A 22266-nucleotide genomic window follows, 5' to 3' on the forward strand; every position below is an offset into this window, starting at 1 on the left:
ATCATACAGCTGTTCGCATGAGGTTCAGACAAAGGCAACAGAGAGTCTCAACGACTCCCTGGTTACGCCTGCACACACACACGCGCGCGCGCGCGTGTGCCTTCTTTCTTGTGACACAAGAGCACAACAGAAGTCTGAATGACCGCTACACACACAATGCGCGCTTATCCGGAACCTGCCCACTCTTTGTCACCTCACACGCGCCACAGCAATTAGAAGGTTGAATACTATTCTTTGCTCCCTTCTGATCTTTAGTGTATGTATAAAACACTTTCTAAACTATGATATACAGCTAGGAAAATGGCGAAGAGCCCACGGTCATGATTCATGTGGGAGGTCTTGATTGCTTTGGAGTGCGTTTGATTAAAACTGCAACAAAATTCTAAATACAGAAGAAAAAAATCCTTTCAGAGAGAAAAGAAGTTCTGATTTAAAACTAACTCCAAACAAAAGTTGGATCGTTTGTTATCAAACTGACTTTATTGTCTATTTGTGACAATCTAGTCCCATCACCTGCATCGGCTTGCTTTTTTTCCTGGCTGATCAAGAATCGTACAAACTTGATAAACGTATCTTCATGTACCAGCTTCTAATGCATATTCCAAAGAACTTTGTCCAGATGTAACGAGTGTTCTCTAAATCCCTAAGCAGGCCCCTTGTGTCTGGATGCAAATCTACTCCCCTGAGGTCTGCCACGGCTCCACCTCTTTGCCTGTGACACGCAGATCAGAGGATATAAAACCGCTCTGCGCCTTTACGCACCAGAACCCAAACAAGACGAGTGCCAATAAGAGGTGAGAGGACAAAGGAAAGGACTACCAAGAGGTCTCAGGATACCCTGAAAAGATAACAGACTTAAGAGTGATGAAAAATATTTGAGAGATTTCCTCTCCACTGTGACAGCATCCTTCAGTGATCTATCTGTCTGGCATTGTGACGCACGGCGAATGAGGAGCTCCAAACTTTAAACTTGGAAAAGCAAACTTCAGGAAAAATGGCACATTTGCATCTGAGATGCCTATTGGCTCTGGCCTTAGTGCACGTTGTAAGTTGTCTTCAGTTTATGCTCAAATAACACCCTGAAGACGTCTTTACGCCGTGATATCTTATTTTATTTATTTCTCATTACAGGTTTTGTCCTCTGGTGTGTTTGAGCTGAAGATTCATTCCTTCCACACCGCGCAGCGGATCTGTCGAAGACACAGGGACTGTCATATTTTTTTCAGAATTTGCCTGAAACACCCGGAGGATGTCATCTCCGCAGAGCCGCCCTGCACCTTTGGTACCGGACAGACCAATGTCATCAGAGCCGATCACACCTCGATCTCCAGCAGCGCTCCCATCAGGGTGCCTTTCCACTTCAAGTGGCCGGTAAATAAATAATAAAGAATATCAGTTACACAAACAGTGGTGCTGGAGTTCATATACCCGTTTAAAATATTCATAGTTTACGTCCGCTACACATCCCTGATCTCGAACTTGCCAAGTACTGATGCGCTTTCCCCCTCCTGTTTTTAGGGAACATTTTCGTTGATCATTGAAGCCTGGAACGCTGAATCTCCCACTGAATACACAGGTAGGTTGTTTTAAATAACTGACCCTATTTAAGCCAAACCAACATATCTTGCGGAAGGGTATTTGTTTTACAACTTTCTTTACCCCTGCAGACAACCAGAACAACCTCGTGAGCCGTTTGGCGACCAGAAGGAGACTTGCCATTGGAGAAGACTGGTCCCAGGACGTGCACTTTGGAGAACAGAGCGAGCTGCGCTACTCCTACCACGTCTTCTGTGACGAGTACTACTTTGGAGACGGCTGCGCTGACTACTGCAGGCCGAGGGATGACACGCTGGGCCACTACACCTGCGACGAAGAGGGCAACCGCATCTGCCTGGAGGGCTGGAAAGGAAACTACTGCTCTGAGCGTAAGCGTTCATGATTGATGACTTGAAGTGTCCATGAGCAAGGCACTTGAGTTTGCTATACTCTTTTATGTTGCGGTGGCTTTATCATATAGTCTACTTAAGTTAGTTCACCTATTTATACAATATAGCATCTTTTAAAACAAACTTGCAAGGCTGATAAAATGGAAATTCAAAGCTTCTCACTATAGTTTGATCAAAAATGTTAAATAAATGTACAGAAAACAATTAAATAGAATTAAATCAAATAAAAAATGTTCGTAAAAATCAATAAAAACGTTAAATAAATGCACAAATATAAGAACTGCAAGGAGGACTGACATATATATATATATATATATATACATATATATATATATATATAGATAGATAGATAGATAGATAGATAGATAGATAGATAGATAGATAGATAGATAGATAGATAGATAGATATTATCATTTTCTTCGGCTATGTATAAAAAAATTATGATGAGCAAGATTTATAAAAACATTACACAGATGCTCATCAGCAGATATCCTGTAAGTGTTTTTTATAAGGTGGGGTTTGGTATTCCATCTACCTTTTGTTGTGTTACAATGTGACAAAGAGCTGTGACCATTGTTAGACATACACATTTTTCAAGGTGATCAAGCTACGTGTGTGTGTGTGCATGTGTGTATTTGTGTGTGTGTAATCGGGACGAGATAAAAGAAAGCATTTTCTCCGGCAGTGTGCCTACCAGCTGCTTGGCTTAATGCTTAACCAATAGTGAAGTCTGGAACAGGGCTGGGGTCAGACATGGGGCCCTGTATGTGTTTGTGTGTGAGATGTATGAGAAGGGGTGCCCATTGTAATCACACACCCTCCCCTCCCTCTCCTCCCCAGCCATCTGCTCGGCGGAATGCAGTGAGAGGCATGGCTACTGCGAGGCCCCAGGGGGCTGTACGTGCCGCATGGGCTGGCAGGGCCCTTCCTGCAATGAATGCGTCCGCTACCCAGGCTGCCTCCATGGGACATGCAGCCAGCCGTGGCAGTGTAACTGTCAGGAGGGTTGGGGGGGGCTCTTCTGCGACCAGGACCTGAACTATTGTACTAACCACAAGCCATGCGCCAATGGTGCCACCTGCACCAACACAGGCCAGGGCAGTTACACCTGCAACTGCCGGCCCGGCTTTGGAGGTACCAACTGCGAGCTGGAGACCAACGAGTGTGACAGCAACCCCTGCAAGAACGGAGGCAGCTGCAATGTGAGTCAACAATCAGTTTGTCTGCTTATTATAAAGATGCAATAAGAGCAAGATAAGAAAAACTGATCCCATGCAGGCAAGTTTAAGTTTTACAACAGCAGGAGATAGGATAGGCCATGTGCAGCAATATACTGTAAACAACAGAAGAAAATGAATGGATGGATTATAAATTGTGCTAACAAAAAATAAATAAATAAATAAATAAATAAAAGAAAAGTCAAAATTGCACTTGAGGGAGTAGAACTAGATCAGCGGTCCCCAACCTTTTTTGCGCCACGGATCGGTTTATACCCGACAATATTTTCACGGACCAGCCTTTAAGGTGTCGCGGATAAATACAACAAAATAAAACTAGTACCGGTACCGAAAAAAAGAAGATTTATTCATAACACACGTGAAAAGACCCAGGAAAACCGAGTTAACGATAAAAACGATAACAAAATAACGCTGAAAACCGATAAAAACCCTGAAAACCATACATTTCACACCTGAGCCTCAACTCTCGCGGCCCGGTACCAAACGACTCACGGACCGGTACCGGTCCGAGGCCCGGGGATTGGGGACCGCTGAACTAGATGATTGCCCTCTACTGGTCTACAGAAGATTTGACACAATGCATACAGGGCAGCGAAATAGATCGGCTGCTTACGTCCTATTTTCTAGATCTTTGCTCCTTGAGCTGAAGGTTTTCTTTCCTTCCACAGGACCTGGAGAACGACTACTCCTGCACCTGTCCTCAGGGATTCTATGGGAAGAACTGTGAGATCATTGCCATGACTTGTGCAGACGGTCCCTGCTTCAATGGCGGCACCTGTGTGGAGACAATGACCGGAGGCTACACCTGCCGCTGCCCTCCCAGCTACACTGGCTCCAACTGTGAGAAGAAGCTGGACCGCTGCAGCAACAGGCCCTGTCTAAATGGTGAGTGTACGGCGACATCTTGTGGCTGAAGTACAAATCAACCAACCTTGGCTCTTCTTCAGTGGTGAAGTGTGACTCTCAGCACTTCTGCATGAATGCACTTGTAGCAAATATAATCCAATTAACACTCCTTCTTTAAACGACTGGCCACCTTCTGATTTAATGGACGCTGAACAGAGTGTTTCTCTCTTCTGCAGGCGGTGAGTGTCTGGATCTCGGCCAGAGCATCTTGTGTCGTTGTCAGGCAGGCTTCACAGGTGCCAACTGCCAGGTCAACATTGACGACTGTGCCTCAAGTCCCTGCCAGAATGCTGGAACCTGCCAAGATGGTGTAAATGACTACACCTGCTCCTGTACTCTGGGATACACTGGCAAGAACTGCAGCGTGCGCTCAGATGCCTGTGGCGCCCATCCCTGTCAGAATGGTGGCACTTGTTTCACCCACTTCACTGGGCCCGTGTGCCAGTGCCCCAAGGGCTTTATGGGTCCCAGTTGTGAGTTCACGCTTCAGCCCAGTTTCAAGCCAGCTTTGCGCCAAACCTCCCAACCCTCATCTACTACCCTCACCCTCTCCTGCGCTCTGGCTATTCTGGTACTAGTCCTGGTTGCAGGGATCCTCTACTTGAGGAGGAGGAGGAGAATGCAAGGAAGGAAGCAGCTAAGAGACACTGCAGTTTATAATGACTTGGAGACAGTCAACAACCTGGGTGGAAGCGAAAGAGACGCCTTCCTGGGCCCCAATGGCCTCTTCAAGATCAGCAACAGCACAGCCCGCCTCAGCCTCTCCCTCTACCCAGACGGCAGACCCGGCTACAGGCACAACCCTGTGGAGAACAGCCTCTCCAGAGGGGAGCGTCAGGACTTCATGTGGATAGATGAGACAGGACTGAGATGAAAAGCGACAAAGCACAGATTTGAAAAACAGGGAAAGAAACACATTAGCACTTGTTGCTCCTCTTTCGATATGTACAGTGAGGGAAGGAGTAAACTCACGAGGTGGAAACCACTCGTGCTCACAAACCAATATAAACATCACTGAAAAAAGCAAAATTGTGACAAATAAACTATTCTGATATAGATGATTTATTACTGAGAAGGTATCTGGGGCCAAGCTCTTCCATGTGTAAGACCCAAAGAGACAATAATATGATCCACTGTTCATAGGACCTAAAACACAAAACCAAATACAGGAAGATCCGATATCCAGGCCTCTTTTGGAAAACTGGCCCAGATATGTTTTGCTGGGTTATTCTTTTGAATATGTTCACTTTGTTTTTGTTTTTTTAAACACTCAAATTTTCTTTTGCTTTTCAATCTTCCTTTTGCCATTATTTCCTTGTTGTGCGTACCATCATTTTTTTTTATCCTTTTATTATTAATTATTATTTATTTATTTGAAAATTCGTGTTTATGGTTTCACTTTGTCACAGATGTAGAGATATATTTATATGATGCTAAATGAAGACCGATGCTTGATGCTGTGCATGGATGTTTTGTAGGCTGTGTGAGATATCCCAAAGATATGATGGGCAGGGATATAATGAGAATGTGCTTTTTCACATAACGTCAGCCAACACTGTAATTTATATAAATATATATAATATAGTACTGGTGTTCATGTGCCATTTTGAGTTCATGCCAAAGTTTGTTTTATGTTGCATCTTTTCATTCATATTATTTAAGTTCATTATGTCATGGTTGTGATGTGAAATAAAACTTTGCTTTAAAGCGATCCGAGATTTTAGGATTCTGTTCCACAGGCTTGAACAGTCCTGTTTTACATGGTATCGGTGGTGATTTATATTCTGGTTGATCTAGGAGGCAATGACTTCAGAGCTCAAATATATATTTTTAAATAAACTAGTTTAACTATTTACTAATTCGCTCAACAAAAAAAGGTCAAGATGCTGAAAAATGCATCTTCATTGCACTCACGCATTGAAATTTCGAACCAGTGACTATCAGTCCGGTTCTTGTGTACTTTGGCTGACCTCAGACCTTTCTCCCTGTTTCTCTTCCTTAAGAATGGCTTCTTAGCAGCCACCCTACTGCTGTGACCATTCCTGATGAGGCTTCTGTGAACTGAACAGATGCTGTTCAGTTTATTAATCCTATTTTGCCCTCCAATTTTTCTGCTTCCTCAGATTTTTTTCCAGGAACACACTGCACACTTTGCTGAGATACAGCAAGTTTTTAGTTCATAGCTCTTCAGGAATGAACTTGCCGATGCTATTTTATACCTGTCAAACTGTGTTCTGTTTGGCATTTTTCATAGATTCAACTAAAGAAATCAGAACAAATGAGGTGTTTTTGTAAGAAAGTAACTAAAGATAGCAATTACAATAGAAGTGATTCTGTCTCCTTGGAGGCAAAATGTAAAGAAATGATAGGGTAGCTCAAAACACTACTGGATTTTTATGTTAAAGGGAGACTGAAAGTACTAACTACAACAGCTGCAGGACAGAATTTATGTATAAACACTGCAACATAGTTAAAAGACAATATGTAGGACAGTGTTTTTACAGCTATTTAAAAAGTGTGAGGAAACTGTATCACATGTTTGTTTTTTAATTAATATTATAGATTTCCTCCATGGTTTTTCTTGATGAAAGCTCTGCATGTTACTGGTGTAAATACATCTGGAATGAGAAAATAACTAAAATCAGAGGCAGCCTTCAGGACCCTCTCACGTGGAATCAGCTCGCAGTTTAAATTAAGGAGACAGAAACCTTCTCTAAAACTTGGTTTGATAAAGCTTACAGTTAGCCCCTTACTGTAGCTATGATGACAGACTCATGTTGCACTGAATGCCTCCCCTTAACCCCCCATTTCTCTCCCAGTGCATTTATATATGCCACTAATGGGAATTATTAATTTGCCAATCTCCTAAATTGTGGTGGAAAATATCTGCTCCTTCCTTTTAAAAGGGAGTTCTTGCTCCTAATAGCTGTCATGTGTTTGCTCGTAGGGGATGATCACTGGAGTTCTTACTCTAATGTTGAAGGGTCTTTACCAAACAGTATAAACTACCTTGAGACAACTGCAAAATAAAACAGAAAATACATTAATTTCTATCTTCTAATCAGACATTCGGCTGTGCTGAAATACAGCAAACAGCTTTATTCAAGTACTGCAGTAATCCATATTAGAAATGCTCAGCTGAGTAAAGAGAAATTATAGTCCATCCAGTCTTCAAGAATGTTTAAAGTGTCAGTTGCAGCTACAATAATAACCACCAAACGCTGTGATGAAACTTCTCCAGATCTCCAACAATTCCCTTTGATACTAAACAAAAGTGGATTGGAGTCACTAGCCTGAGAAATCAACAGTTAACAGCAGCTCAGATCAGAGCTCAGCTCACTGCTTTGCAGACTTTGAATAACAGCCATGTCTCAGAATCAGGTGTTTATCAGGCTTTCAAAGAAAATAAACTACTGATGAGGTTCACCAATAAGATGAGAACAAAGAATCATGGACATTTGACCAGAAAAAAATTTGAACTTGGTCTGATAAATCTAAATATGAGATGCTTGATTCCAGCTGCCATGTCATTGTGTGGCAGAGAGAGGCTGACAGATGGTATGTTCCCTAAGGGTTTGGGGGGGGAGGGTGCATTCCCCCTTTTATGGCTTCTAGACCAAGAATATTGAGTGGTGAATAAGATCAAATCACCACTACAACCACCCAACCTTAACCCATTTGTCAAGCTGCAAAGGTAATGGAAAATGAGTATAGTTGTAAGAAAGAAAGTTTTACTATGTGTTATTGGAAAGATTCCTAAACAAAGTACACTCTTGGTGCTTCCACAGAATTTAAAGGGTAAGTAGCAGCTCAGTGCTCCTCAATCAAATCTTCTTCTTCTTATGGCTCATCGTATTAGGAGTCACAACAGCCGTCTCCATTTCATCCTGTTCTTAGCATCTTCTTTTGTCACGCCAACCCTCTGCATGTCCTGCTTTTCCTACATCCATGAACCTCCTCTGAGCTCTTTCGGTTTTCTTCCTGCCTGACAGCTCCATGTTCAACTTAGTCCACTATATCCACTCTCCCTCCTCTGCAGATGTCCAAATCATCTCAGCCTTTTCTCTCTAACTTTGATTCCAAACTGCTCAGCCTGAGCTGTCCCTCTGATATAGTCATTTCTAATCTTGTCCCTCCTGGTCACTCCTAATGAAACTCTTAACATCTTCATGCTACCACCAGCTTGGCTTCCTGTCTTTTTGTCAGTGCCACCATTTTCAAACCATAAATCGCAGCAGAGCAGATCCCTGTTATAATCTCAACCCCTCCTGCACACCTGGTCAGCATGCAGGGTGCAGCCAGGGACTGAACCACCATCTCTCCAGCCAGTAGATGACCTCCTCTACCTCCTGAGCCACGGCCACTCTGCTGACAAACTCACGCAGAAAACTAACCCTTCAAATTGTTGCTGCTAAAGGTGGTCATACAACCATGAGGTATACATATGGGCTTACATAGATTCCTGTGAAAATGTTCTTTTACACATGATTTTATACTGCATTGTACTCCAGTATATCTCATACATTATTCATTCATCTACCTCATGTACATGTGAAGTGCACTTAAGTATGATTAAGTCTTCAGTTCTCTTTTGGGTTTGCCTGATTGTAGACGTGAGAGAGTGTTGCATGCTGACAGTTCGATCTAGCAACAGCGACTTTCGTCCCTGTTTTTGGAGGAAACAACCCAATTAAATGTGCACGTGTCACCTGCCCATGTCAATGATAAACTCAATCCATTTAGTCAGGTTTTCAAGCCCTTGTACTTGAAACACGTATTCTGCCAAGATTTCATTTTAATGTTCAAACCTTTCTGTAGTTTCCAAGGATGTTATGTTCCTCCTTAGGGGGGGCTTTTAGAAATCACAGACACCTTAACTGTAATATCAAGGATGACTAAAAACAAAAAGGTCAGAAAATATTCCCTTAAGATTAAGCCAGCATAACAAGAGAAGAGAAGATGCCGTGCTGCTGACTGACATTACAACACCATGTGTATGTGTGCTGCATGGTGATGAAGTTAAAAATGTAATTCACATTTATATGAGACTTGGGTGGCCCAGTATTGGTATTGGATCCATACTAGCGTGATGGGATTGATACTTGATCGACAGAAGCTGACTCAAAGTGCTTTAGAGACAGACACATCTACATTACAACTCTCCAAAAGAGCCAGTTTCAAAAATACATGAATAGCTGAAAGGTGTGTGTTGTTGTATTAACAAATGATTACAGAAAGTGACACATGAATTTAGTGGTCAAAAATGTATTCTACATTTGCAAACTGATGATGATTCATGTCATAAATCATGAAATGGAGCTTCTTGTATAAGGCTTTTATACTCTGAGCACTCAAAGCTTTACGCAGCTTGTCTCATTCACTCCAGCACTTTTTTATATGCTCTTTTTATGTAAGTGTACTTTCCAAGCACATAGAGTGTTAGATAGTACACTTCGATGCACATCGATGGATGCATCCGCGAGCAACGCAGCGTTAGTAAAAAGATCAGTTGTTGAAGAGAAAGGACCCACTCCTTTCAGAGGTCTCGCTAAGTGCCTGAGGTGGTGGTAGGTGTGCATGCCATGTGCCCCCCGTGAATGCTTACACACGTTGAGCCTGTGACATCATGAGCTCAAGTGACGCAATCGGTTAACCAGGCACAGCTGAGTAATTAGAAAGTGAAAATATGTCTTCTTTTATTCATGTATTTATTTATTCTTTTCTTGTTTTTATTAAAGGTTTTACAATCTGAATGGTTCAGTGACTTACTCTATGTTTCAGAGAAGCCAAAGATTCAGTTCAATTCAGTTTTATTTATAACGTCAAATCACAAGTGCCGTCGGCTCAGGGCGCTTAAAAAGTGCCCGTGCATAATAACAACTGAAGTCATGCTAGGAAAATGTGCTTTCAGTAAAATCTAAACAGCAGTAATTGTGAAGATACCCTGTAGATAAACATCTCAAGAGGAACAAGGAAAAAAAAAGTGGGAGCTGTGTCGCCTCCCAGCTCCTCTCCCGTCCGTGCGCGTCAAAAAGGCGAGAAACCAGCCGGACCAGTCCACAGCAGAGATGGCAGCCGAGTGGACAGACGCAACGCTCGAAGAAAACGCCGGCGAAGAGTGCAGTCGTAGCATCCCGAAGAGACATGCCCGGGTTACGGTGAAGTACAACAGGAAGGAGCTGCAGCGACGCCTCGACGTAGAGAAGTGGATCGACGAGAGCCTGGATAGACTGTACGCGGGGCAGGTGGGTGTCTCTGAGAGAAGTGAACTGAATTAGGATACTGCACAGTACTGTCTGCGTGTCCAACAAGTTTAAAAGCTTTGTGTAGGTCATTACAAAGAGAAGAAGTTGAAATGCGAAATGGAAAATGTTATATTTAAACAAGAATGTTGCGTGAAGACACTTTCCTGAGACTCATCTTCAGGTCTCTGTTGATTTATGAGGTGTTTAGGGAATGAGGGGTGGGGCACTATGTTGTCCTTACAAGGCCAAACATCCTGTAGATGTGAGATCTGCTGCTGTTCCCGTCTCACAAATCTGTATTTGTCTTGGAGATTTCTGCCTTACATGGGCAGTGTGGAACTGGGAGAAAAGGAAGAGGGGGTAGGAGGGAGAATGCTGGTTTTATGTCCCAGGAGGGGGTAAACACTACATCTGGGAAGCAGCTGACAAGATGTTAGAATCCCTCAACAGGAGTTGCAGGGAAAGTTTCTTGTTTTTGGACTTAAGAGCTATAATGAAAGTCTGGTTTGATTTTAAAGTGGCAGAATTCAGATGGTTACAATGATAAGTCATCTCTCCAAATAAAAAGGAGCAAACATACCAATTTTCTCATCATCCCCACACCCAGAAGATTCTGAGTAAGACAAATGCTTTGTTTTTGTAAAATGGTCCTTTACAGTGAACTAACCTTATTCAACCAAGTATGATTATGCAACATAAGGTCATGTCACACAAGAACAGCATTTCATTGTTTTAAAAAATAAAACAAACCTAAAAACAGGAGTTGCTGTTATAGTGCATAGAGTTGCAGACCTATAAGTGCCAGGGGCCTGATCACAAAGGCAGTGCAGTGCGCTGGTGTGCATGGGTGGGTGGACTGTCCCTTCACTCAGCTTGTACAATGGCTGTTTGTTCAAACAGAACACGCCACTCTTACTGTAGCCTATTACACGAACACTGTTAACATTCGGTCCCCACAGCCTAAACAATGCAATTAATGTTTGCAGGCTGAATGTAAATATTCCAGCTACTATTAAAGCTTAAAGTATTATTTGGACATGGAGGTTAAATGTTTCAGGAAGTCTTTTAAACTTAGTGACTGTTAAAATGGACATTTGCACACGGCTGAATCACTTTTCTCAGCATAAAGGTAGCCTACCTTTAGAACTTGGGTATTCAGAAAGCCCCTGTAAGTATGCATACTGTATGTGCTGACTAACAGACATCTGGTAAGAATGTTGCTGTAAAGTTGTGCAAAAGTTGTTTTGTGTGATTCGTTTATCCTCAGTCCAGAGGGTGTGAGGACTCTCTGAATGGTGTGGTGTGTATGAAGATGTTTTAGACCATCATATTAGAAAATGTTCATCCAAATGGTGAAAGTCACCATCCAATGGTGACTTTCTGTTAGCTTTAATTTTAATTTATCAGCCGTTTGTATTCCAAAAATTATGATTCCCAGGGAGTGAATCCTATTGACTTTGGTGATTCCCAGACTTTTCTTTAATCTCAGCATATTCCTTTTTATGGTTTTTATTAGCCAGTTGAAGAAAAAGTGAATAAAGACAAAGAGTACATAGTGGAAGTTGAAGAAGACAATTGTTGAACAGAGTTCAGGGAAGAGTTGAGACAGGCTCTAGGTGGTAGGGAAGAGTTACCAGATAACTGGGAAAGTACAGCTGACATGTTGAGGTATTTGCTGTATTGTCTGGACAAATGAAAGAAGACAAGGAGACTCGGCAGTGGAATGAGCAAGTACACAAAAATATTCAAAGGAGGAAGCTGGCACAGAAAAATTGAGATCGGTACACAGATGAAGAAAGTGGATTGGAGTACTGGTAGGCTAGACATACAGCAAAGACAGACAAAGGACTTGCACTGGCTTGGCAGAGAACTTGAACTGGAAAGGATGTGCAGCAGGTCAGGGTGATCAAGGATAGACATGAAAATGTACTAATTAATAAAGAGTGCTGAGAAAATGAAATAAATACTTTAAAGAACTTATGAATGAAGAAAGTAGTAGTAGTAACTACAGAGAGATAAAGCTGGTGGTTGGTTTGCAGTAGTGATCGCCAGTTTGACGGATGTGGTTACTATGTTTCGTTTTGTTCACATGATCATAGTTACTTTGGATCCACTGACAACTGAAAGGACAAAGTCTTAAGTTATCAGTTAGTACCTGCTCCAAAAGGCACCGACAACACAAACACAGTAAAGATCCAGTGTAATGACTTAAAGTAGTAGATAAGGTCTAATCTGAGGCAGATTTAAACCAGCTCCAGCTGCCTATTTCTGGCCACCTGGCAATCAAAGCGGCCACCCCCCAAACTTTTGTATCCAAAGCTTATGAAGGGGGAAACTATCCACAGAGGCTGAAACAGTTCTTTGTACCAAGCTGTAAACATGCTTTTTAATGCTATAAAGCTGGGCATATTAATGTGTGATTCTATGGGGAATGACTAACTTTTGAACCCAGCTTCAGTTGGTATCTAGACAAACAGCAGTCTTTGAAACCTCCGCATTGGCCTAGTTTTTCAACGCCATAGGTTGCCCCTTAAAGGAAGAAATAGATCAACAAAGCATTTAAAGCTGAGTGCATGCCAACTGAAGGAAAACGGCCGATACTTGATTTTTCAAAAGATAACAAAATCAGTAACGAGCAGTCACGCTTGTATTGTAGCATGCATCTGTCACATTCTTCTGACGTGTGCATGCCTTCTACGATGACTCACTGAAGCGTTCCATATGTGTGTTTTCATTACTTCTATGTCCATGTGTTGTCCTCAGGAGAGTGACATGCCAGAGGAGGTTAACATTGACGATTTGCTCGACCTTCCGAATGAAGAGGAGCGAGTCAAAAAGTTGCAGGTAATATGACCTGTTGCATTCATCGCTATCTTTTCAACTTCGGCATGAGATGAATGGACACGTTGTTTGTTGTTTTGTTTTGTTTTTATTTATTTCTGACCAAATAAATAAAGTAAAAAACACAAGGTGCATTAATGAGGTTGGTATACAAGTCCAAAATTGAGCCGGTAGACACTCTTCAAGACAAACCCCCTTATGTAACAACGAACAAAGAAATTTACAAATTAATACAAATTAAATTTTATACAGGCTGCTACGTTCTCATTAGCTATAGATATGTCCACATAACAATAATAATGGAAAATAGTAGTTAGAAATCAGCAAAACGGAGTCAAAACGATAAGTTTGATAAGTCAAATCATCTTCATACAAACATTTTTTTTTTTTTTATACAGTTGTGTGAACTTAAGGTTTGTTATAACACTGTCCTTTTTTAAAAACAGGAACTTCTTCAAAAGTGCAGAAGCAGCACAGAGGTAAGTTAAAACTGAAAGTTACATATACAAGCACTGATGCAAACATGCACATGAGCTAAACTAAAGCTACAGCACCTGTCTTTCTTCCTGCTGTCCTTCCACATTCCTCAGCAACAACTCTTTTTTTCTTTCCAGTTCAGTGATTGAAACAATGAGGCTCTCTGGAACAAACAGAGGGAGGGTCAGTGTAGGAGCTGCATTTTCGTTTTTTTGTTTATTTTCATCAGACTTAATTTATTAGACTTTTTGGATATGGATTAGATTAAACTGATTCACCTTTATCCAAGCACTGAAAACATTTTTTTCTTCCCTTCTAAATCCTCTCCTCACCACAGATTATATGCCCTAAAAAGTAAAGCTTTCAGTTTTCAGTATGACTTCAATAAACACTTTCCTAATGAGTTAATGATCTCAGTTGTTAGCATTTAGTCACTGATGATCTCATTTAAAGAAAAATAGATGTTGAAGCAGAGTATGTTTTTTTTTTGGCAGTGGATGCATTTGTGCCTGACAAGATCGACAAAGATTAACATGGGGGCAGCTGAAATGCTGTTGAGGCTTCAAAATGTTAGTCCATAACTCAGTTAATGGTTTCACGGTGGCTGCATCCATCTTTTCTGTACAGTCTGCACTACTAACAGTGGAACGGACAAAAACCAGACTCCTGTTTGTGCAGAAATCGATTGCAAAGTTTATCTTAAATAAACGTGAGCAGTCCAAGTCTAAAGTTTCCATGCTGGACAGCTGTGAATGGATGTTACGTTTGCACCGGTGATGACTGAAGCAAGCACACATACCAATATTCAACAGTCAGTGCACATATGACTAGGGGAATATTGTTTTAAAATAGGTTCAATTAATGATGGTAATGAATATAAAACACCTGCAACAGCTACAGCTGATACTAACACAGAGATTTAGTACTTCTGATGAATGTTTATGAATGTTCATAGTAAACAAATGTGGACAGGGAGTATTTATACATGGCAGGGGCAGCTGGTTTTTCACCTGCACTTAGACTGTTACCATAACACAATATAGCTGGGTATTGCATGTCTCAACAAACTATAGGGCTCAAGTAGCTAAAGCAGCGAAAAGCTTAACCAAGTGTAATGTTAAACATAAAATTAAAGGCATCACGATCACATGCTACCAACACCTCACAAATCACAACAACAGTGTCCTCAAGGTGCTTTATATTGTAAAGACCCTACAATAATACAGAAGAACCTCAACAATGTGATAACCCCCTATGACCAAGTGCTTTGGCAACAGTGAAAAGAAAAATCTCCAGTTTAACAGGAAGAAACCGCAGACACATTCAGGCTTAGGGAAGGACAGCCATCTGCTTCGACCGCTTGGAGGAGACTCTAGAAACTAGAGTATTAGGGTGATAATATTACTGGCCTGATTATTTAAGACCTTGTATGTGAGGAGCAGGATTTTGAATTCAATTCTGGATTTAACAGGAAGCCAATGAAGGGAACCCAATATAGGAGTAATATGTTCTCTCTTTCTAGGCCCTGTCAGTGCTCTTACTGCAGCATTTTGGATTAACTGAAGGCTTTTCAGGGAGTTTTTAGGACTTCCTGATAATGAATTCCCGCCTGAAGTAATAAATGAATGAACTAGGCTTTCTATCATCACTCGGCAACAGGATATTTCAGATTTTAGAGATATTGTGCAAATGGAAGAAAGCAGTCCTACATGTTTGTTTAATATGTGCATTGAAGGACATATCCTGTTAAAAACTACTCAGGTTCCTCACAGTGTTACTGGAGGCCAAGGTAATGCCATCCAGAGGAAGAATCTGGTTAGATACCATATTTCTAAGATTTTCAGGGCCGAGTACAATAACCTCAGTTTTATCTGAATTAAGAAGCAGAAAGTTAGCGGCCATCCAAGTCTTTATGTCTTTAAGCCATTCCTGCAGTTTAACTAATTGGTGTGTGTTATCTGGCTTCATGGATAGATAGAGCTGGGTGTCATCTACATAGCAGTGAAAATGTATGCTATGTCTTCTGATGATACTGCCTAAGGGAAGCATGTATAATGTAAACAGAATTGGTCCTAGCACCAAACCCTGTGGAACACCATAATTAACCTCAGTGTGTGAGGAGGACTCTCCATTTACATGCACAAATTGGAGTCTATTAGATAGATATGATACAAACCACTGCAGCACAGTACCTGTAATACCTACAGCGTGCTCTAATCACGCTAATAGGATATTATGGTCGACAGTATTGAACGCTGCACTGAGGTCTAGCAGGACAAGCACAGAGATGAGTCCACTGTCAGAGGCCATAAGAAGATCATTTGTAACCTTCACTAAAGCTGTTTCTGTGCTGTGATGAGCTCTGAAACCTGACTGAAACTCTTCAAATAAGCCATTCCTCTGCAGATGATCTGTTAGCTGTTTGACAACTACTCTTTCAAGGATTTTTGATATGAAAGGAAGGTTGGAGATTGGCCTATAATTAGTGAAGACTGCTGGTGACGGTTTATAGCCGATTATTAGAGATTGAAACATTAATTAATGGCAGGACTTCTTCATGCAGTCTTGTAGAAACGGGGTCTAAAAGACACGTTGATGGCTTGGAGAAAATTATTACTGAAGTTGACTTAGTTTTCTCAGGCTTTACTCAACAGAGCTTTGAGTTTTTGTCAGCCCGGCTACGGTGCTGAAAAGAAACCTGGTGTTGTTCTTATTTTCATCAGTCAGTGATGAATAATAAGTGGCTCTAGCTTTACAGAGGGCTTTAAAAAAATATAGCAACAATTTATTTTTCAAGGTTAAATGATGATCTTCTAAATTACTGAGGCACCATTTCCTCTCCAGCTTACAAGTTGTCTGCTTTAAGGTGCACATTTAAGAATTATACTGGTAAGTCAAGTACCTCTGGTTTGAGGCTTTCTTTTTTTAGATGAGCTACAGTATCCAGAGTCGTGTGCAGTGAAGATATAAAATTATTAACAACATAATCAACTTCTATGTTGGTAGTTCCTGTAGCTGCTCTGTATTGTGTTGGTGTATGGGGAACTCCAGGCCTCAAGTGTCGGTGTCCTGCAGGTTTTAGATATTGCCCTGGGCCAACACACCTGAATCAAATGACTATGTTGTTAGCAGCAATGTTCCCTCTAAGCTGCGCGCGTGCGCAATTGCGCACTGCTGGCACAGTCTCTGCGCACAGAAAATCTGCGTTGCGCACAAAAAAAAAATCTAACCTGAATTGAAATTAAAATTAAAACTTTAACAATTCTGTTTTGCAGTGTTAGTCAGTAAGTGACTGGCTGCTCCCGTGTGGGATTAGAACGATGCCACCTTATCCCATAGTCCAGCCAATGATGCGATTCACATTCGTATGTACGCAGCTAATCAACGTGGTTGACAGGCTATGACAGCGTCCTTATGTGCCGACACCGGTGTTTTAGCTAGCAAAGCGGCGTGGCTGATGTGGAGTGAAGCCACGTTAATGACAACGTGTACAACCATTGGAGATGTGAGCAGGACAGACGGAACAATTGACGGAAAAAGTGTGGACTTTATTCAGTTTTTAAATTGTGTTGATAGGCCACGTAAAACTAGAGTCATGATAAAAATATATGCAATGTTTGGTTTTCTTCCTGAATGCTATTGTTGTTTATATTTACTGCAGGAAGAAACGGTAAAAACAGCGTTTTATAAGGAAAACGCTCAAAAGCACTCTCCGCCTGTGAGCAAAAACAAAACCAAAAAAACCCCACCCTTTCCTATTGGTCGAAAAAAGTACCATGTCGACCAATCAAAAAATGATATGGCAGGAGTGATACTCTCCTGTTGTCAGGCCTGCAGGTATCAGGCTGTTGTTCTCCTTTATCTCATAGTGGACAGAAATTATTTGTGTGGCATCAAATTTGATGCAAAACAGCTGATTGTTCCGTAAATAGTTTGAAATGTTTATTTAAAAAAACGCCTTGGCTGCATTTTTAGGTAAACAGCTGCAAAAAACTTTGTTTGCATAACTCAGTTACTTTTTTGAAGAAGTAACTATATAATTAATTGCCCAACATTGGTCATTATTTACTGTATTTTGCAGACAGAGAGTTACAGGACTCTCTCCCAGACCACAGACTCATACTCATAATACAAGTCAGAGCTTTATACAAAAAAATAAATAAAAAAAGAAAGTTGTGTTTTCAAAATTGGAGTTCAAGTTATTTTTGCTTCCAATAGTGTTAACATACTACACAGGTCATGAACAAGATTGTTTTAAATTTTTATTGTAAGTGGGCTAAAGCATCTAACATAAATGTAAATGCTGTAATTTGATTATTTTAATAAACCATGTAACTTGGATGGATTCAATGCTGGCGTGACCACAGTGCACACATCTGCTGTTGCTCACAGTGGTCCAAGGGACCGCTCAGGGAATTTGTGTGTTCACTCAGACACATGAAAAATTAGAGGGAACATTGGTTAGCAGGCCTCTGGAGAACTTCAAGACATGTTGAGGAGGTAATGTAGCCATTTAAATCAGCTGTTTTAGATCAAGGACACATCTAAAACCTGCAGGACACTGGGCCTTGAGGCCTGGAGTTCCCCTACCCCTGGCGTATGACATTGAAGAATATAACAGTAGCTGTAGCACTTTCAGAAAGATATCTGCTGTGATGACATGTATTCCCCATTATTTATTTCTTTTAAACTGTAGCAATTTTATGCATTTAACCTTTCATCCACATACGCATGAAGTTTTGGTTCATTGACACTGGATCATTTGGAAAACGCCTTTCAGGGAGAAGGTATTTGGGAGCTCTGTAGATGTGCAGACAGGGAAAAGTGAAAACTGTCAGAGGCTCTTACTTGCCAACATGGTTACATCGCCACCTTATTGGTTTAACAGCATTTCAGTTATGTTTTTTTTTTTTTCTTTTTTTTAAAGAAAAAGATGATGACTCCCTGTTTAAACCTCTATACACATGGACTAGACCTTACTTTGAGCATTTAAACTTTTATCTAACTCCAGATTAAGTAGTTACTCATGAGGACATTTACACCACATCACAACATGGGGGGGGGACCTCCCTCGTCGCAGCCTTGAGGTCATTCTCCCGGGACTCTGGTGCTCTTCGAGACATTCTTCCATCTATGGACATATGAACACTGAATACTCTTAAACAAGAATGTGTGGAAAAATGATTAAACACTACATTTGGTTCTGCTTCGTGCCTCACAACAATTAATTGTTATCTAATAAGAAGCTGTTTGTTTGTTTTTTGATTCTCTGATAAGGGCTGCAGGGTTGAAATAGTAGATTCAGATGCTTCCAGATGGTTCCACATATAAAGTATGTTGCAACCGACACAACTATGGTCTCCTATAAATAAAATCTATATATTTAAAAACAAAAACAAAAAAACCCCTAAATATCTGATTAAAAAAGTTCCCATCTTTAATGTATTACCAATCTCTCATATCTAATCAGGGCTACAACTGGCAAAGGCATAACTGAGTTCCTGAAGAGGTTGCAGTTGTTACACAGTACATACGTGTAGTTATATTGAGCTCATTGTAACTTCATTTTACTTTCTAGTTATATTAAATTCTACTATTGTCCAGTGTTGCTTCACAGTCAGTGAGCCATAAGGAGGTGCTATTACTGTCATCTTTTATTTTAAACAAAAAAAGACCAAAATAAACTGCAGTAAGCCTGAGTGTGAGTGTATGGTTGTCAAGCAGTGCTGTGGGTAGGATTAACCCCATTGTCAATCGATTTATGATTCAAATTCCATTTTTGTTTAGTTTTGTTTGTTTTGTGGGCAGAGTCATGGAATACTTTTTAAATACTATATCTTGTGTATTATGGACAGAAATGATTAGAGATTAGGTTGTGCTGTTAAGTGTGAAAGATCTCTTAATGGATTGGGTTTCTGTTTCACCCTCAGACCTTCATCAAGGAGCTGGTGGTCAAGCTACAAGGAGTTCACAGGAAGGATGAGCTGCAGAGCGAAGGCATCGAGCATCCTGTCATCTGTCATGGCCACTATCGCCATGAGCCTTATCACTTCAACAACCCGCAGCACCACCACCACTTTCACCACAACCAAGAGCAAAATCAGACCCTCTGATGGCCCAATAAACATGCACACACACACAGACATACACACAGATACTATTGTGAAATGAAGTCGGTCATCCTGGATTACAGAAGGCAAAGTCGGTGAAGCATTAGATACATTGTTGAAAACAACAACAAAATTATTAAATATAGATTTCTCTTGAAGTCCCTCTGTATCTCATTCAATTTTAAAACCCAATACAGTATTCATAAAGGCAGAAAATATGCATTGGCTTCTTGGCTCACTCTGAAGCCCACATTGACCCAGCGGCACCACCTAAGCTCACTTGCTCACAGCTCTGGTTTCAGCTCCCAGCCAAGAAATATTTTGCCACGTTGATTCAAAAAGGAGATGTACATGTTGAGAGAGAGAGAGTGACAAAGCTTTGCTTTGCCCCCTATTGTTGGTCTTTATGGCTAGCCCTGTCTATATGTCCCTTAATGCCGTACTATTCCTTAAAACACAAACAAACATGTAGGTTTACTTGACTGGAAAAACAAAACAAAACACCGCTTAACTTGTACTCTTTGTCACTTTCCTTACGTAAATATAGTTGGTGTCAGAAACTGTTGTGGTAACTGATGAATGTATATGAAAGAAAACAGGATTGACAGCAAATTTTGAAATGACATCCAAGGGTGGCTTCTAGGTCAACAAATTCACTGTGTGAACTGAACTGTGTCACAGAGCACATGAACATGAGTTTAGAAATAACACCGCTCAATCACATGCACATACGTGTGACTTATTTAACAGCTGGTAAATTCCAGTGGTTATTTATTGTCATGATTACAGAAAAAGGATAAGGATCTAATATACTGGTATGATGTAACACTGGAAATAATCCTGTTGCATTGCTTATCCACTGTAGCTTTTTAATATTTCATTGTTATTCATATTGTGTTTGAGTTTTGGTGTTGCTACGTTGTGAGTTATGTCGATATATTCACTAAATTGTAGTTGTGCAAAATAACAGAAGTCTCTTGAAGAAATTTCTAATAAAATAATTTTGTTCAGTTATAATGTTTGTTTTCAGGAGGAGGTTGCACTAATCCGCTGAGATGTGCAGTCTAATATACAGCTGGATGTGGGACATTTAAGTTCAATGGTGAATTATGAACTTTAAAAAAAACAGCTTGTGTCAAAGGCCACAACATTCCTCAACCAGGACTACTAAAGCTCACCAGCTGCTTGGGGAAATATAATTTGCAGTTTGTGCTGCAGTCCCTACTGAAGGGCAGTATTTCAAAAGTAGAGGAACTATGGGGGTGAGGCTTACAGTAAATAACATTTTGACAGGAGGATGATTTTTTTGTTGATAGTGTTAAAAAAAAAAAGGCAGAAAAACATAGACTACTGTGGAAACACAGGCAGTCATTAACTTGAAGAAACCCTTGGACTAATACTTCTGGAAGTAAACTTAATTTCAGGGAGAGTAAGGGTGGCCACTTACTTCTTTTCCCAGTCTTTATACTGAGCTAACAATAGTTACAGTTAGTGTTGTTGTTAACTTTAACCATTGGTGCAGTATAGAAGACTATAGCTACAGTATCACATTACACAAACGCTACATGACGTGTAAAAGTCCAGTTTATCTGGACGTAGCATTTCCAGTGGAAGAAACGTTTCATCACTCATCCAAGTGACTTCTTCAGGCTCAGAAGAAAGAAATGCCATTTTAAAAAGAGTCCAATGAGCTCATAGATCATAGACCATTTCTATGAGAGCTTTGGGAATTGACAAAAAGCCCTGATCAGAAGACCCGAGGCCCCTGCTGGTGACATGGCTGCAAAAGTTTGCTTGTGTAGGTGGGTGGGTTATCCAGAGCCCTAAAGATGAACACCAGACCTTGGAATTGAATCTAAATGGGGAGCCAGTGCAGTGAGATCAGCATAGGTTTGACATGAGAATGTCTGGAGGCTCTGGTATGTAGTCTTGTAGCAGTATTCGATACAAATTCTAGCTAGGTGAAGCGAGATGAAATAACAATCTCCATCTCCACAAATAAAAGATCTCTTTAAGCAATGCAACATAATTCAGCTGTAGGATGTGTGTTTATTTGTACTCATAGAGGCACTGCATATATGTTACGATGTTAATATATACACTAACGTGTGACCTGGTGCCCCAGCAGGGGTCTTTTGTGTGGCGAACATCCTGGCTTTTCCACTGACCTTTGTGGGAACGTATTCATCACAGCAAGAATTTGGCCTCAAACTGAGAGCCTGCTGGCTCTGTTTGTATATTTAACACATTTTAGGAAACACACATTTAAACTGTATTGACCTTTTAACCTTTTAATGGTTTCAAAGACTCCAGCTGACTGCACTCATTTTATTATTATAAAGGCACATTCTATGAATCTAAACATACCCACTAAAACTACAATCTGGTGAAGCTGTTAATAAATTTTAGACATCTGAAAGTTGTGAATGATTAATGAATGCTAGCGACTGGGCTCATCTTTAACAAGCTGTTGTATTTGTAATCAAATCAAAAGGAATCTTG

At 40.7% G+C, this 22266-nt stretch overlaps 2 protein-coding genes across 2 annotated transcripts; both read left to right on the forward strand.

The window, feature by feature from the left end:
• The first annotated feature begins 994 nt into the window (after nt 1–994).
• On the forward strand, nt 995–5272 carry dlb (deltaB). Its single transcript, XM_063487040.1, has 7 exons — nt 995–1045; nt 1132–1371; nt 1519–1576; nt 1668–1925; nt 2788–3149; nt 3854–4070; nt 4268–5272. The coding sequence occupies exons 1-7, from the start codon at nt 995–997 to the stop codon at nt 4963–4965; spliced, it is 1884 nt and encodes a 627-aa protein (XP_063343110.1). The 3' UTR covers nt 4966–5272.
• Nucleotides 5273–10082: 4810 nt separating this feature from the next.
• On the forward strand, nt 10083–20739 carry ppp1r14aa (protein phosphatase 1, regulatory (inhibitor) subunit 14Aa). The gene is made up of 4 exons (XM_063486564.1): nt 10083–10336; nt 13100–13180; nt 13624–13656; nt 19585–20739. Exons 1-4 carry the CDS (start codon nt 10160–10162, stop codon nt 19765–19767), a joined length of 474 nt encoding a protein of 157 aa, XP_063342634.1. The 5' UTR covers nt 10083–10159; the 3' UTR covers nt 19768–20739.
• The last annotated feature ends 1527 nt before the right edge of the window (nt 20740–22266 follow it).

Source organism: Pelmatolapia mariae, linkage group LG10_11 (genome assembly GCF_036321145.2).
Source record: "Pelmatolapia mariae isolate MD_Pm_ZW linkage group LG10_11, Pm_UMD_F_2, whole genome shotgun sequence".
Classification (NCBI taxonomy): Eukaryota; Metazoa; Chordata; class Actinopteri; order Cichliformes; family Cichlidae; genus Pelmatolapia; species Pelmatolapia mariae.